Source organism: Puma concolor, chromosome B1 (assembly GCF_028749965.1).
Source record: "Puma concolor isolate L17-30 chromosome B1, mPumCon1.1.hap2, whole genome shotgun sequence".
NCBI classification, from domain to species: Eukaryota; Metazoa; Chordata; class Mammalia; order Carnivora; family Felidae; genus Puma; species Puma concolor.
The window spans coordinates 644498-660598 of NC_141670.1; the positions used below are offsets into that span (position 1 = coordinate 644498).

The window sequence follows — 16101 nt, forward strand, 5'->3', positions numbered from 1 at the left end:
GGGAGCAAAGGCCCCCCGTTTGTGCTGAGCGGCAAACAGTCAGACCCCACTGCCCCCTGGGGGTGGTGTTTTCTGCCTCAATCCTGCTTGGAGTTCACACAGCTGTTTGAGTCTATGACTTGATGGCCTTTACCCACTTTGAAGAGCTCCCGACTGTCGTGTGGACACGGCCCCTGCACCCCGGCCTGGACGCCAACCACAAGTGTCACCCCTTCTCCTGGGTCGCGGCACCCAGTGCGCTCCTGTCTGCTGTTCCCACCCTCCCTTATGGACACCGCTCCGGTCTGCTTCCAGCTGCTACTTCTCTCTTCTGCTGAACCCAAGGGCTGTTTACCCCGGCACGGAGTTCGTCATTTCAGCGATTCTGTTTCTCAGAATTTCCGTGTGATTATCCTAGCAGACCAAAATTATCTGGTGAAATTCTCTAATTCTTCACTGTTTTTCTCCATTTCCCCCTATTTTTGTGAGCTCCTTAATCAAGCCCTCTGCATTCCTTGTCTGGTCACATCCGTGCCCTCCGCACCTGCGGACGCACCCCTGCTCTCCTCTCTCGTGGTTTTGGCCACACGCTCCTGTCCTCTGCCCTACCCGTGGCCATCTGTGGTGCCCCAGGGGTCAACCCTGGTCACCCTCGTCTGCACCTCAAAACTGCCAAGACGTCTGTGCTCCTGGCCACCTCGCATCCCTTGGCGTGCAGTCTGGCAGATTCTGAGAGAGACCAACAGAGCGCGTGGTCCTCCCGCTCCCCTTTCTCAGCAGACTCGGACCCATGTGCAGACCTGGCAGACTGCCTGGAGGAAAGGGTGGCTGTGGAATGCTGGCTCGACCCTCACGTGCTGCCATGTCCTCTAGGATCTGTCCCCTGAGGCACTTTTCCCCAGAACCTCGCGGATGCCCTGTGCATCTAACCTGGCTGTCCCAGTTCCCTGGCAGGACAGGCTGCCTGCCACACACACTGTCCCACACACGGAACAGATCCTGGACGGAGAACTTTCCAGCCTCCCGTTCTGCACTGTATTCACGGTCTTCCTATTAGCGTCATTTGGACTGTTGTTAAGTATGTTTTCAACCTGTTCGTACAAAGTACTGACACATGTGCTAATGGGGGGACATGGTTCCGCTGCTCTGTTGACAGTGGTCCTTCCACATCCTTGCTTAAATCAGTCCCTGGCCTCCCAGGTCATCACACAGCCGGTCTGTCTGCACCTCGTGCATACAGCACTGGCAGATTCTCGCGGGAACGGGGAGCACTAACCACCCCGGCCCTGACTGAGGCAACGGTTCATTGTGAGCGCTTTGTCCCTGGTGTGAACGCGGGGCTCTGCGTGTGCACCTGTCCCTTTCTGGTCCGGAAGTCGGCTGTCGGTAACCCCAACACTAGTGGGAGGAGTCACCGTCCATGAGAATATTATCGGTTCTCGTCCTTCGTCTCCCCGGTCAACACAGAGAGCCGCTCACCGAGGATCTCAAATCAGCAAGTCACGTGTGGGAGGTGACACAAAGTGTGTCCTAGAGGAGCCGGCCATGCCTCCCACCCTCCCTCTGAGTTGATGGAGGGAACGTGAGCTCGTCGGACTGCAGTCTGGACTTGCCTTTGCTTGGGAAATACAGCCGAGAATGCCACCCTGCTCTGCTATCGGGCTCTAGAGGAATTGGGACGACGAGGCCAATTATGGTTGGGCCACAGCCCTGCCAGGACTCTGCCATTTCTGTCATTTGCCTCGGGAGGACGAGGCCACTCCCCAGCTTTGGGGGAGGGAACTTAAATGTTCTCATTTTTGCCTCGAAACTAATGAATATCTTAATGTTCTGTACTTTAAACACTTAAATATTTTACCCTCTTTGTTTACTTTTCCAAATAAGTGGATGCCGCTATTCAAAAGAACAGAAAAAACATACCGTCATAAAAATAAATTTCTTGTGTTGACTTTAGAAAGTTCAGGATACCAGCCGCCTTTTCATTGATACTTTTAACACCTTCCTCATTGCTGTCTTTATGGTTTTCCTCACCGGTGTCTGTACTGCAGTGCCCGCGGGCGTCTGCGCCATCCCCCCCGCGGGCGTCTGCGCCATCCCCCCCGCGGGCGTCTGCTCCGTCCCCGCCATCACTTTGCTGCTCGACGTCGCGTTCGCTGTCGCTCTGCTCAGGCTGGTACAGGAAGTTGACGCCAGAAGCTTTGGTGATCACGCCGGCTGCTTTTTTCCTTTTAATTTGCTGTTTCTTTTTCAGTTTCCTTTTTTTATTTCTGCTGATGGTGGGGCCATCTGTGCACTGTGGCTGCAATTTTTCTTGCAAAAGACTCTGCTGTTTCTCTAATTCTTCTTGTTCTCCATGAATATTATTGGGATCTTTAGAATTTTTCTTTGATTTATGCTTTCTAGCTCTTCTTCTCTTTGGTTGATCGTGAAAATCCTGATCTATAAAAACAAAAATTCAAATACAACCACTTTCTGTGGATGGAACTATAACAAACAGATGAAGCTAAAAAAGTTTTCGCTTAGAATCTTGCAAATTCGGTAGGAAAGGAATTTAAAACATTTACTTCAGTGATTCTCAACTTTATCTCAACTAATTATGTGATCAAGGAACCTGGGACTTACCGTTAAATGAACAGCTGACCTGTTCTAGAAGGTCCTGTATAGATACAGACACACACACATTGACTGTTGCTATAATTAGGATACATGGTGAGGTTTCAAGGATGTAAGAGTTGTTGCAATTTTACTGGGAGTAAATTTTCAGTACTGTGGCCTTGGGGGAGAAAACATTAATTCTTGTTTATTTATTTTTTTAATTTTACTTTGGTGCCTTGTAAGAGTTCACTGGATGTGAGAATAAACAATAAATAATGGCACCTTGCCCATGGGAATCAGCAAGAGGTATTCCATTTGGGCTCTTGGTCTGCAGAAATGGGTCGGTGGTGGGCAGACAGTGCTAACAACGTGGGTCTCTGGCTGGAAGCGCCCTGATGGTGGACACGGCCACTGAGCGGAAACCGTGACCCTGGAAATCCTGCAAACACAGAGCCCACAAGTGCATACGCACCATGTCATGGCCACAGTGCATCATGGCCAGCTAAGCACCCTGCAGGCCTTGCCTGAGCAGATCTGGGACCCCAACACTTGCCAGAAAGTCTCCTGTTCAGCCAGTTCTCGTTAGATTTGTCTGAGCAGCATTCTACTGCCTGTGACGGATTACGGGTGGGAAGTGACACTGTGTGTGAAGTTGGTGACACACGGCACAAGAGCCAACTTTACTGAGCTGAAATTTGCTGTAATCAACACGATTAGTAGGCTGAATAAAAATCTCTTTCCCTCTACTTTCTACTCAAGGGCGTCTACCCTGACCTCTGAACTTGGGCACAAGATGTCTACCTTGTGCTCCATGGGGCGGTCCCTCGGGTGGCTTTCCTACGAGCTCTTTGATGGCGTCAGAGACACAAACTGGCAGGTGATGGCACTGTGGGCGCCTCAACGATACAGGTCACTCCCTCCGGCGCTCTGGACACCAGGGTCCACTGCGCAGCCTGCACCCTGCATCCCCGGCTGGGCGGCCACACCACACTGCTCACTGGAAGCGTCTGTCCAGATGGGCCTGAGTCCCCATCTCTCTCAGGCGACACAGATGCCCCCACCCTGCCAGCTTTGTGCCCTTGCCGAATTAGACTCCGTGTCCTGGAAACGGGAAAAAAAGTCACTGCTGATTTCTGAATGACAGCTCTTTCTTGTGATATACATGATGGCCATACCTTGAACTTGGCATGGGGCCAAAGTCACTCCCCAGGAAATCATGACATAGACGGCTGTCCAGTCCCATGAGCAGTGTGTTTTCTCCCCTCAATCACCAGGGAGTAACTGAACACGGTATTTTTCTATTCTATTTGATGTAGCGTGCCTTGGCAGGGGACCTGCGAGGTATGGCTGACAGACCAAAGCTGGTCTTACAAAATGTCAATGTTTGAGAGGTGACCGCTGCTTATGGAAGTCCTTGTTTTTTGTCTTTGTTTTCATTTATGATTTCCCAGGTCCGGTTATACTAACCAACTAAATACATAAATTTCTCCTCACTGTTGTCTATTCAAAATATATGTGCTCGCCTTCGTTAATCTGGAGAAAAGTGATCCATACTGTGTTTTATTATCATCTTATCATCTCAAAGGAGAGCTCCCTGGGGGGCCACAAGGCAGGTGACCAGGGGCGTCCTCGCTGTCAGCCGCGCTGTGCCCAGAGCTGGTCACTGATTCCCTTGGGTCTTGGCGAAGCCACACGTGTACCTGGTGGCTTATTTCCTGTTCTGGGTGCTTAGTGCAAGCACGCTATTGGTTCTCCGTGTTAAGAGTATGAAATAGTAACAGGAATGAAGAGGCCGTGAAATGATCAGCACATCACACTCTTCCACACACACAGGCGTGTATGCGTTGTGTGCGTACCTTTAAAAAGGAAAACGATGCACATTATGATAGCGTGAGTCCACACCCGGCACATTAACGGTGTTAACTTGGAAGGTGCGAGCATAGGTTGGCTTTTCCTGCTGTACTTTCCTGATTTCCAACTTTAGGGCAATGAGTAGATACTGTTTTTACCATAAAAAAATAACTCATTTTAAATTTGATGAAATTATAACATTTCAAAACATATGGGATGCCAGTAAATCCTACTTAAATGGGAATTTATACTCTTAAATGTATCAGGAAAGAAGGAAGCTATAGACCGATGATGTAAACACTCACCAGAAGAAGCTAGAAAAACAACAGCAAATTAAACACAATGAATGTAGAAGAAATATACATAAGAGCAGAAAATAAAGAAAGAAAATAATGCGGTAGAGAGACGTCAACAAGTTCAAACAGCTGGCAAGTCTGGCTGACGAGGGAAGGCAGATGAGTCACCAGCCAGGGCGTGACAGGTGTAGGTGACGGTGCACCTGCACCGTTAAGTGAATAAAAAGACATTGAACAAGTCTATGCAACTAATTAATTTTATGACATGCAGGATCCTGAGAAAAGCATAATTTACCAAAATGGACACATGAAGAAACAGAGAATTTTCTGTCTCTATTTAAAAAATGGAACCTTTAGTTAAAAATAATCCTGCGGAAGCACTTCAGGTCTATGTGGATTCACCTGTTATTTCTATTCAGCATATAAGGAGAAAACGACACCCAACTTACATAGACGTTTCCAGAGAACAGACAGTGAGATCTGTCCTCACTCCAGACCCTGATGGGGACCTTCAGAGAGGGGCCAGCCGCGGGAAGTCCCTCCCATGACCCTACACGAAGCATTACTAAACAGATTCCAGGGAAACGCAATAAAAACTTGTAGCAAAGCAGAAACGGTACTGGAACATTCTGAATCTGACACAGGACAGCTACGGAAAAGCCACAGTGAGCCCAGTGCGTGGGGTGGCGTCTTAGACGCCCTTTCTGAGGTCGGGAAGGGTGTGGGACGCCGCCTGCTGGAGATGCTGGTGGGGCGGTGAGGCGAGGAACTGCGTGCTGGAGCTGGGAGGGAAGGCGTAACAGAAGTGGCACACGCCCCGACAGACGGCGGTTGTGCAAACACAGAACACCCGTGGGACCGCGCAGATGGGCTGCCCTGCGCACGCGAGCACACAGCTCCACTGGGGGCGGGGTGGGGGGAGGGCAGATCCCTGCGCACCGGGGAAGCAAACAGCACACAACGGTGACGGCGAGCTAGGGCACGCAGACCGCGGCCTCACGACGGTATGGAGCTGGGGCAGGACGGCCACGCCGGGCCTTCCCCCCGTACGCCGTTCCCTGGTCTCCCTGAGGAAGACTGTGAAGCACCCAGGTGGAGGAGGGGCGCCCGTGCAGGGTGCAGATGGCAACTGCAGGGGTGATGCTCAGGCAGCCCGGCCCGCGTCTGTGCACACACACTTCTTCACGCTCTCCTAGATCGTAACGCCACCAGGCGGCAAAGAGTTCCTAACCTTCTGGAAGGTGAAGTGTGGGGCAGGACACCTTCTGTAGGAGCTGATACAGGAAAACAACACAGCTTATTTAAATGCCGTATTTAGGGGCGCCTGGGTGGCTCGTCGGTTGAGCGTCCGACTTCGGCCCAGGTCATGATCTCACAGTCTGTGGGTTCGAGCCCCGCATCAGGCTCTGTGCTGACAGCTCAGAGCCTGGAGCCTGCTTCCGATTCTGTGTCTCCCTCTCTCTCTGGCCCTCCCCTGCTCATGTTCTGTCTCTCTCTGTCGCAAAAATAAATAAAAACATTAAAAAAAAAATTCTTGGGGCGCCTGGGTGGCGCAGTCGGTTAAGCGTCCGACTTCAGCCAGGTCACGATCTCGCGGTCCGTGAGTTCGAGCCCCGCATCAGGCTCTGGGCTGATGGCTCAGAGCCTGGAGCCTGTTTCACATTCTGTGTCTCCCTCTCTCTCTGCCCCTTCCCCGTTCATGCTCTGTCTCTCTCTGTCCCAAAAATAAATAAATGTTGAAAAAAAAAATTAAAAAAAAAAATTCTTTTAAATGCCGTATTTAAAACCTAGAGGGGGGGGCGCGCCTGGGGAGCTCAGTCCTTTGAGCGTCCAACCCTTGATCGCGGCTCAGGTCGTGATCTCACGGTTCGTGGGGTCAAGCCCCGAGTTTGGCTCTGCACTGATGGTGCAGAACCTCCTTGGGGTTCTCTTTCTCCTTCTCTGTGCCCCTCCTCCACGCGTTCTCTCTCTCTCTCTCCCTCTCGCTTAAACATAAACATTGAAAAGCAAAACAAACAACAACCTGTACAGCTACACAGGTTGTGAGAGCTACCACACCCAGGCACACATATTGGCGACTGAGAAGAAAAGACGTTTGTGAGTAACTTTCACGTAGGAGATGAAGGAAAACTTCCTTGGGGGTTGGAGTTAAAAAACACCATCAGCAGGGGTGCCTGGGTGGCTCAGTCGGCTGAGCGTCGGACTCTTGATTTCGGCTCAGGTCATGATCTCTCGGTTCGTGGGTTCCAGCCCCGCCCTGGGCTCTCTGCTGACAGCTCAGAGCCTGCTTCGGATTCTCTCTCTCTCCCTCTCTCTCTGTTCCTCCCCCATTTGTGCTCTCTCTCTCTCAAAGCAGATAAATTAAAAAAAAATAAACACCACCAGCGAAATGCAAACTCCTGGACACACAGGCGCAGTCATGACTCAGATGAAGGAAATCAGATACGGCCTCAGAGTCATGTCTCCAGTGTAACCTACAGAGAGGCTTTCTCAGTGCGCCCTGCCAGGGGCACGGGACAGACGCAGCCTGTCTTTACCACCCTGCCTGGCTTCCTGCCAGGGCAGAAAGCATCTCCTAGACAAAGCTGCATTTCCATCTCGGCGGAAAGACACCTAGCACACGGCTTACACACCTCATGGTTTCATCAGAGCCCCTTGGCTGGGCTGACCGTGATGATGTCCTCAGCGTCAGCAGAGGACAGTGGACAGTAAGACTATTTGGCACTAAGACACCGAAGGCTTGTGGCAGTTAAATTTTAAATTAGTCTGTGGTAGCTGCCTTCTCCTCTAAACGATGAGTTTCCCGAAACAAGAACTGACATAAATTGCATGTAGATCCCTAACAGCCTCTGGCTTGGGATTTAAATATATATGCATTTTAAAGTTTATTATTGGGAGAGAGAGCACGAGTGAGTGGGGGAGGGACAGAGAGAGGGCGCACAGAGGAGGGGGTGCAGGCAGGACAGGCCACGGCCGGGCGGGGACGCGAGCTCCCGGGGGACGCCGGCCAGGGCAGCTGATGGAAGGAAGCCCCTTTTGCTCATGGTGGCCACTCGCTCTGTGATGTGTTAGGGCCACCCCACCCCGCACCTCGAGCTTGACCTCTTGATCTCTCCACCCCTGTCCTCAGGCTGTCACAGCTCCGTCAACTGAAGTGCTCGTGCCTTGGGGCACTGGGGCCCGTGGCCTGGCCCCACCTGCCCGCTGTGTTGGGGGGTGTCCGCGGCCGAGCGCCCCTCGGCCCTACACAGGCCCTTCCTCAGGCGGCCTCCCCGACCCTGTGGACCAGACAGGGCTCTTGTGTGCCCTCACTGGACGTCACAGGCCCCTGGATGCTGCGGTCCCCACAGCATCCTGCCGAGGGGAATGTCCACTGTACTGCAGGCTGGGCACTCGGTGAACAGCCAGCGTGACCGGATTTTTTATTTTACTTCAGTGACATGTAATGTACTCATGGAGGCCACACTGGGCCTGTTCACCCTGAAACCCTGGCGCTGGACGCCGGCCAAAGTGAGGGCTCTGCGGCCGTTGCCATGTCAAGTAAGAGACTGTCTCTGTCTCTGTCTCCATCTCTCTGTGTCTCCGTCTCTGTGTCTATTTCTATGTCTCTATGTCTCTGTCTGTCTCTCTATTTCTATGTCTCTATGTCTCTGTGTCTGTCTCTTTGTCTCTCTCTGTCTCTATATCTGTGTCCCTGTGTCTCTGCCTCTGTGCCTGTCTCTGTGCCCCTGTGTCTCTGTCTCAGGACCCTTGCACAGCCCCGAACGTGACAACTGCACAATGCAGGCTCCCATGTTACACCTGTAAGTGGCTCCCATGCACGGCGACCTCCCGGGCTTCCAAGGATGATGGATGGAGGTGAAGGGAAGGGGCAGAAAGAAAAGAGGCCTGATAGCCCCAAGCTCCTGTTTTATTTTTATTCCTTTCCCGGTTTGCTGAGGCGCAACCGACACACAAAAATCGCGTCACGGAAGGCACGCCGCGGCCCGATTCGATGCGCCCACACCGCACATGGCAGGCCTGTCCCAGCGCAGGGCCCTGGGCACACCGGCCCCACATTCTCGCCCAGCCTGTGCTCTAGCGCGTCCCACCAGTCGCCCGAGTGCCTGGGTGTCCACCGCGGGCCCCAAATCCTGCCACGTGTCACTTCTCTCGCAGGTATAACACCAGCACCGGCCCCTGGCAGGAGGCCATCAGGAGTACGCTGTCCCAACCGGACATTGAGGCAGATGAGCGCCGAGCACGAGGAGCATAAAGGTTAGGACCTCTGCTGCCATCACCCCCGGAGGACGGGTGCAGCCCCCACGTGGCCCGCCCTGGGGACCCAGGAGCGGTGTGGACGGAGGCGGGAGGACCGAGGTCTGCCCCCTGGTCCGCAGGGCCTTCTGAGCTGCGCACAGGGCCGCCATCAGCCCTGTGGCCACCCTGCCCTGTGATGCAGGGCTGGCCCCTCTTCCTGCCTCCTAGCTGGCCAGCACGGTCCAAGGTCCATCCAGGCCCTCAAGAACAAGGCCACCTCCCCCCAGTCTGGCCGACAGGCTCCAGTCATCACACAGTGGGGACAGTCCGTCACAGACTCCTAGTGTGAGTGTCCCCCGGGGCTCAGGTTGGTGGAGGAGCGCCCCACGCAGGGCTCAGCTGAGGGAGGTCACAACAAGGACCCAGCGAGAAGACTCTCGACTCCGCAGCTTATCACGCTTTTCCATTCTTTAAAGGTCCCTGCCCTCAAAACAAGGTTCTTTTACAATGGAAAGTACATTAATGCTCATCTTCTACCTACTTCGCCCACCTTGACCTTGTGTTTCACAAGACAATCTGAGGTGCAGCTCTTTGAAGTGACTTTCTGCAAACGTGCTGCTCCATGGATTCTAGAACATTCCATCTTCATGGGCCCACTACATGCCTACCATCTTGCCTTCTTCAAACCCTCACTCACAATAAAAGCTATAGGAACATTTACATTAGGGAACCAGTGGCTTGACTATTTATACTCTGAGAAGCACACTAATTTTGAAAAGCTGCCATCCCCAAAACATACCTTTCAGACATGCTAATTTTAAAAATAATCACAATTTGTCCGAATTCTTGCAGCTACTATTTGGTATCAACATCCTGATGAACTGCTGTAATAGAAATAGTTAGATACTAAAAATAGCCATAGTCTCCAGATTATTCCAATTCTCACAGCGTATCATGTTGCATTGGGCTAAATGCTTATAAAGGGCTAAATATTGTAAAGGAAATGTGAGTTTTATTCTAGACTCAAAGCTAAGGCTACAAACACTTGTGATAATTTCCCTTCAGCGATCAATGTCCCTAAGTGCTAAGTGCAAAGCAGTGAGCTTATAGTTAGTGCTCAACGACCCCATTTACATCAAAGTCATTGTGAAGACATAGAGGTATGAGTGGCTTCTGGTCACTTTCATAGTCTGGGTGCCTAAAACTCAGGACAGTATTGGGTAGTAATCTGTGCCGGTTGCACACGCCCAGCCAGGTGAGAACAGGGGGTGTGGGAGGGGAACGCTGGGAGAGCCAGAGAGGGACGGGTTCACAGCCCAGCAGGCATCTTGGGCAAAGGGGACTGTAAGAGTTCCCTGTAACTTTAAAAACGGATTCTCTCTCTCTGTTGTATTGGTTCTGGGTATCTAGAGCAGAAACTTCCGGGGGGGGGGGGGGCGGGCGGTGGTGGGGGAAGCAGCCGTGACATCAGGAACAGGGCAGAGTTCTGCCTGAGCTTCCACTGGGTCCCAATGTATAATTTAGCTTTTAATTCCAAATAAAATTGAAAGAACGCACGAGACCTGCATGTCACAGAAAGGGCGGCTGGCTAAAACACCAGTCCAGATAATAAATACTTCATGACTGTAAGTCTGTATGCCTATGGCCAGCTGACGAACTTTGCTCTGATAAGCAACGATGTTCTCATCTGTTGCCACTATATAAGTATCGACTTTGCAAGGACGTAACAAACACGTGGTCAACATACACATTTAATAATCTTCAGCCTCATTACTTCCTGTGTTCTTTCCTGAAGCAGGTTTTCACACTGAAAAGATCTCCAAATTTTCTGGGTTAGTTTCCAACAGGCTTAAATTCTATGTTTTCAGAAAATGAAACTACTTTTCATGTCCATTTATTGGGTCTTGAAAACTGAGGAACAGGTGCTTAGTGGACGGACGGCCTCACCCACAAAAAGATTCGGATACATTCTTCTCTAAACAATTCACATTAGTTCCCTATGATAACTTTCAATAAAATGACCAATAAAATGGTGAAAATTTCAAAGTAAAAAAATAAATGGTTTAATACACGGCAACAAAATGCTACATCCCTTAAATAAAAGGTTAAAACCAACACGATTCACTGAAGTTACAATTAGGTGAAGGGGGATTTTTAAAGGATGGGAAGTCAGGAAAGTGATGAAAACACAAACAAGGAAAAGACATCTCAATTTTCAATAAATACAAAGTGATAAAAGGTTTACATGGACTGAACATATTCTCCAAGAACAGAACGGGGGGGGGGGGGGGGGGGAGTCACAGGCTGAGCAGGCAGGTGTGTGCCGGGCACGTGGTCCCTGCCACAGGTTCCGCCGGGCTGCAAGCTGTGGGCTCACTGGGCACCTGCCTTCCACCCCCAGGACACTCAGCCGGGGCTCCAGGGCCAGCGGGCTCCAGGCCAAAGCCCGGGTGTGCACTGACAGCCTGTGTGCGTCCAGACAGGGCACTGGGTGTGGAAGGGCCCGTGTGGACACACCAACCCTCTCCCGACTCAGCCCCTCACACATCCACCCGACGGTGGATGGGGTCATGGGGTCACCGTCCATCCTTGTCCACCAGACTCCACTCTGGCGGCTTCTGAACACACGTCCGCAGACTTGCTCAGTGCCTGGTCTCAGCCCTCGTGTGAACCTGTTCTCTGAAGACAGAAGCTTCCAGGGGGCCGACTGGTCATGAGGTGCCAAGCGTGAGGACTTGGCTCCCAGGACACGCATCCTTCTCCCGCCTCGTTCCCTGAAGCCAACAGGACTTTCTGCCCCAGCAGCCCGTGGAGGCCAGGTCTTGTGTCGCGTCTTGTGCCCATTTTACAGATGACAGACAGCGGTCCCTGTGGGGAGACTGAACTAGCCCACACCATGTTGTCAGCTGACCGCTTACACCCAGCACGGCTGCCGGGCTCAGGGATGGTTTCGCCCAAGGAAACATCTCCTGTTTGCTTCCTAAGGGTAACGTCTTGATGCAACTTAGCTCGAAAATTTCATACGACCCAGACACGGTTCACTTCTCTTGAAAAAGAGTCATGCACGTTAGTAATTAGATCTGATATGCAGGCAACATAAGCAATATAAGCATCGTTTTAGGTGTCAGCATTTCCAGAATAACCTGTGGCCTGTGTCCACTGGGCAATGACTACACGTAAATGAACGTCATCGTTTTTCCGAGAAGGACAGAATGTAGCTGCTGGCTGCATTATGTGCAGAGCTCTGAGTAAAGTACAATGAAAAAAAATGGTGAAATGATAAATTTGACCCTTTACAACATTTTTCACATCAACATACCAGGCCTTTTTATGGCTCTTCATTCCCTGTGCCCAAAACTAACTTATTTCCTGCTTATGAGCCAGCCTTCTCTTACTGCTGAGTCCAGGCTCAAACCTGTGACCCCAGGGCTCCCCTCCCACTAACGACATCTGGCAAGTGAGGATAAAACTCGTCACAGGCTCTACTCCACTTACTAGGCCGAGGGCCTTACACGCGAGAGCGTTGTGTTTCGGCCGTGCTTGTCTCTCCGTGTCTGATGTTCTAGGTTCTCAGCAAACAGTTCGTGTTTCAGATACTGCCTCGAGGAGGAAGTAAGGACACTGGGGAGGCCAGATCTCCTTGCGCCCTCAAAGTCAAAAGCAAAAGCCGTGATTTCTCTTATGAATCCACTGTCTTTTGGAGCCCGAAGTATCGTGGCCTGTGGTCCACTTTGATCCCACAACAGGAAGGTGCTCTCTTGTCCAGGGTTTCTCTCTCTCCATCAGAGTGATTAGGGTGGATTTGGGAGGAGATCTGGGTCTCCTTAACTGCTTACTAATGGGGTTCCTTGGGTTACCAGCTAGTGCGTCTCAGGGTCCAGATGGCTGGGACACTCTCAGAGATGCCACCCAAAGACGGACGAGAGCACCCCGGGGGAAGGGGGTGGGGCGCCTCCACACTGTCCTCTGCGCAGCTGGGGGTGGAGCCATCACTGGCTCTTCTGGGGCCACCTGCTCCCTCACAAGCCCCCGTGTGGGGCAAACTCGTGTTTCCTGAGGGTCCGAGGACGCTGAGATTGAGAGTGACAAGGCGTGGGAATATAATGGGACCTCCGTTCAGAATTCACGGGGTTCTCGTGCTGCCTCGTTGTTTCAGGGCACAGCAGAGCTATGGAAATCCTTAATTCCAAAAGACCACTTTTCTTTAACCTTTTCTTTATTTCTGAGAAAGTGTAAGCGGAGGAGGGGCAGAGAGAGAGGGGCAGAGGGTCTGAAGCAGGCTCTGTGCCGACAGCAGTGAGCCTGACATGGGGCTTGAACTCACGGCCTGTGAGATTATGACCTGAGCTGAAGTCTGCAATAACCACACAACTTGTCCCCGTTTACTGTTCATTCCCTATCTCCTGAATAATTTAGAAGGTGTCAACTGCTCTTAGGAAGGATTTGTGAAGTCCCACGTGAAACCAAATTTGTGTCCGTGTAGACACGGGAGAGTGCAGTGACCTGGTGGCTGGTGCTACAGGAAGGTCACAGGCCGCCACCCGGGAGAACGTGGTCTGTCTGCACCTCACTTCCCTGAAGCCTCAGAAAACCTCTCGACAGCGCTCAGCACCATCTGCAATGCACGGACAGGCTAGGCAGTGGGGTGGGGACCCTGCCGTCCACAACAGCCGGGCGGGGGACCAGCTGTCAGTCTACAGGGACCGCGTGCTGAGTGAAGGGTGGCCCCACGGGGCTCAGCCTGGTGCCTCCTCGTGTTTCCTTCGCTCCCTGCTCTCCGACGTCATGCTGTCCGTCTGGCTGATGCTGGTCTCCTGAGAATACACTGTCTGCTGAACAGTTTGCCCCCCGTCCACCAGTATCGCGTGTTATGCTGGCACAACCCCTCACTGGTGGCTCCAAGACGCTGCTTCAGAGTTAAAAGTATTTCCATGGCTACTCTTTACCTGTTATTACTTTATGGGACGGTCAATTCAAGCAAATACAAGTGCACTAACGTTTCAAAGTGGCACGGTCTTCAGAGAACCATCTAGTTCAAACCCCTCATTACACAGACGAGAGAAGCGTGACCCCCACGGTCAGAAGGCCGGTCACGTGGCTGAGAGGGCTGCAGAACTCGGGCCTCAGACCCCCACACGTCCCTCTTCCTGGCATCTCCCGCACTGGCGGCCAAACACCCCACCTTCGCCTGCTGCCGCTATCGAAGCTCCATGCACAAACAGCCTGGGATCCCGGCCCCGAGGGAGACGGTGCCCGTGCGAGGCCCTGACCGGGAGTGCAGCACAAACCCTCCTTTTGGCTGTGGACTTGTGACCTCGTGCATGGAGAACTCCACAAGCCCGTGTGGTAGAGGCTGTGGGCGCTGGTGAGGATGCCGCAGCCCGGACACCCGGCGTGGCCCAGAGGCGTGGCCCAGAGGCGTGGCCCAGAGGCGTGGCTGTCCTCTGGAAACTTCGGCATGCACTGGTGGGGCCGGTGCTTGGGCTTCTGATGGCACTCACGTGGTCCTGCTCACCGTCACTGCATGCCCTGTGTCTGTCCTTGCCTGCCGCATAGGGTGTGACCGTCCTCTTCTCAAACAGCCCGGACTCCTCTCCTGTCAGAGCTGCAATCTGTGATTACCCGCCTGTCCCATTTCTCCCAACCCCTCCCCGGTGCTCTCTTTCTAGGACTTGGCCTTTTGTTTGTTTAGGTTCCACACATAAGGGATGCCATGCGGGATTTCACGTTCTCCCTCAGACGTGGCTCGCTCGCCTCCACGTCCATGCATGTGGTCACAAATGGCAGGATTTCCTTCTTTCTCCTGCTGATCAACAACTAGTGTACGTTCACATGATGGCGACTTCATCCACCCAGCCTTCCACAGACACGAGGGGTTGTTTCCACGTGTTGCTTTTGCGAACCACCCGCAGTGAACACGGGGACAGGTTTCTCTCGGTGATCTTGTTTCCACTCCCTGAGGTTCTGTGCCCACAAGTGGAATTGCTGGGTCATACGTAGCTCTTCGAATTGTGTGAGGAGCCTCCACACTGCTCTCCAGAGCGGCCGCACCAGTTTGCATTCCCACCATCAGCAAGAAGCCTCCCTCCCCTTTCTCCGCACCCTGGCCGACCTCTGTTGTTCCCTGAGTTGTTAACTGTAGCCACTCTGACAGGTGTGAGGTGGGATCTCCTCATGGCTTTGATTTGTGTTTTCCTGATGAGGAGTGATGCTGAGCATCTTGTCATGGGTCCGTTGCATCTGGAGGCCTTCTTTGGAAAAGTGTCTAAATGTCTGTTCATGTCTTCTGCCCATTTTTTAATCAGATTTTTCGTTTCTGGGCTACTGTTGTATAAATTCTTTATATATTTGGGATATTAACCCCTTATTGGACATAGGCTTTGCAAATATTTTTCCCATTCCCTCGGCTGCCTTTTTGTTTTGTTAGTGGTTTCCTTAACTGTGCAGAAGGTTCTTATCTTGGTATAGTCCAGATAGTTTATGTTTTGCTTTTATTGACTCTGCTTTTGGTGTCAAATCCAAAAAATCACTGACAAGAACTATGTCAAAGAGCTTTCCCCCATGTTTTCTTCTAGCATTTTCATGGTTTCAGATCTCATATTTAGGTCTTTAATCCATATTGAATTTATTTTTGCGTATGGTGTAAGAAAGGGGTCCAGTTTTCCCAACACCATCTGTTGAAGAGATTGTCTTTTCCCCATTTGTGTATTCTTGCCTGTCTTGTTGCAGATTCACTGACCATATAGCTGGTTGATTTCTGGGCTCTTTGTTCCGTTCCACTGATCTACGTGTCTGTTTTGTGGCAGTACCACACTGACTCGACTATCACAGCTTTGTAATAGAACTTGAAACTTGCGATTGTGTTGCTTCCAGCTTTGTTCTTCTTTCTCAGCATTGCTTTGCCTCTTCAGGGTATTTTGTGTTGCATATGGATTTTAGGATCGTTTGTCCTATTTCTTTGAAAAATGCCATTGGTAATTTGATAGGGTTGACACTGACTCTGTGGAGTGCTTTGGGCAGTACGGACACTTTAACAATATTACTCTTCCAGCCCATGAGCGTGGAGGTCTCTCCATTTGTCTTTAGTTTCTTTGATCAGTGTTTTATCAGGTCTTTCACTTCCTTGGTTAAGTTTATTCCC

At 51.6% G+C, this 16101-nt stretch overlaps 1 protein-coding gene across 5 annotated transcripts in view; it reads right to left on the bottom strand.

Moving 5' to 3' along the window:
- Positions 1 to 16101, bottom strand: part of ERICH1 (glutamate rich 1) — a 60901-nt gene that overhangs the window by 13159 nt on the left and 31641 nt on the right. For 4 of the 5 annotated variants that reach the window (XM_086703042.1, XM_086703041.1, XM_086703044.1 and 1 more), the window contains one exon: positions 1900 to 2418. The exons of the other annotated variant lie outside the window; for it this stretch is intronic. In XM_086703042.1, the coding sequence (XP_086559168.1) occupies positions 1900 to 2418 (519 nt within the window). The remainder of the gene's footprint in view (positions 1 to 1899; positions 2419 to 16101) is intronic. 5 annotated transcript variants of the gene reach the window in all.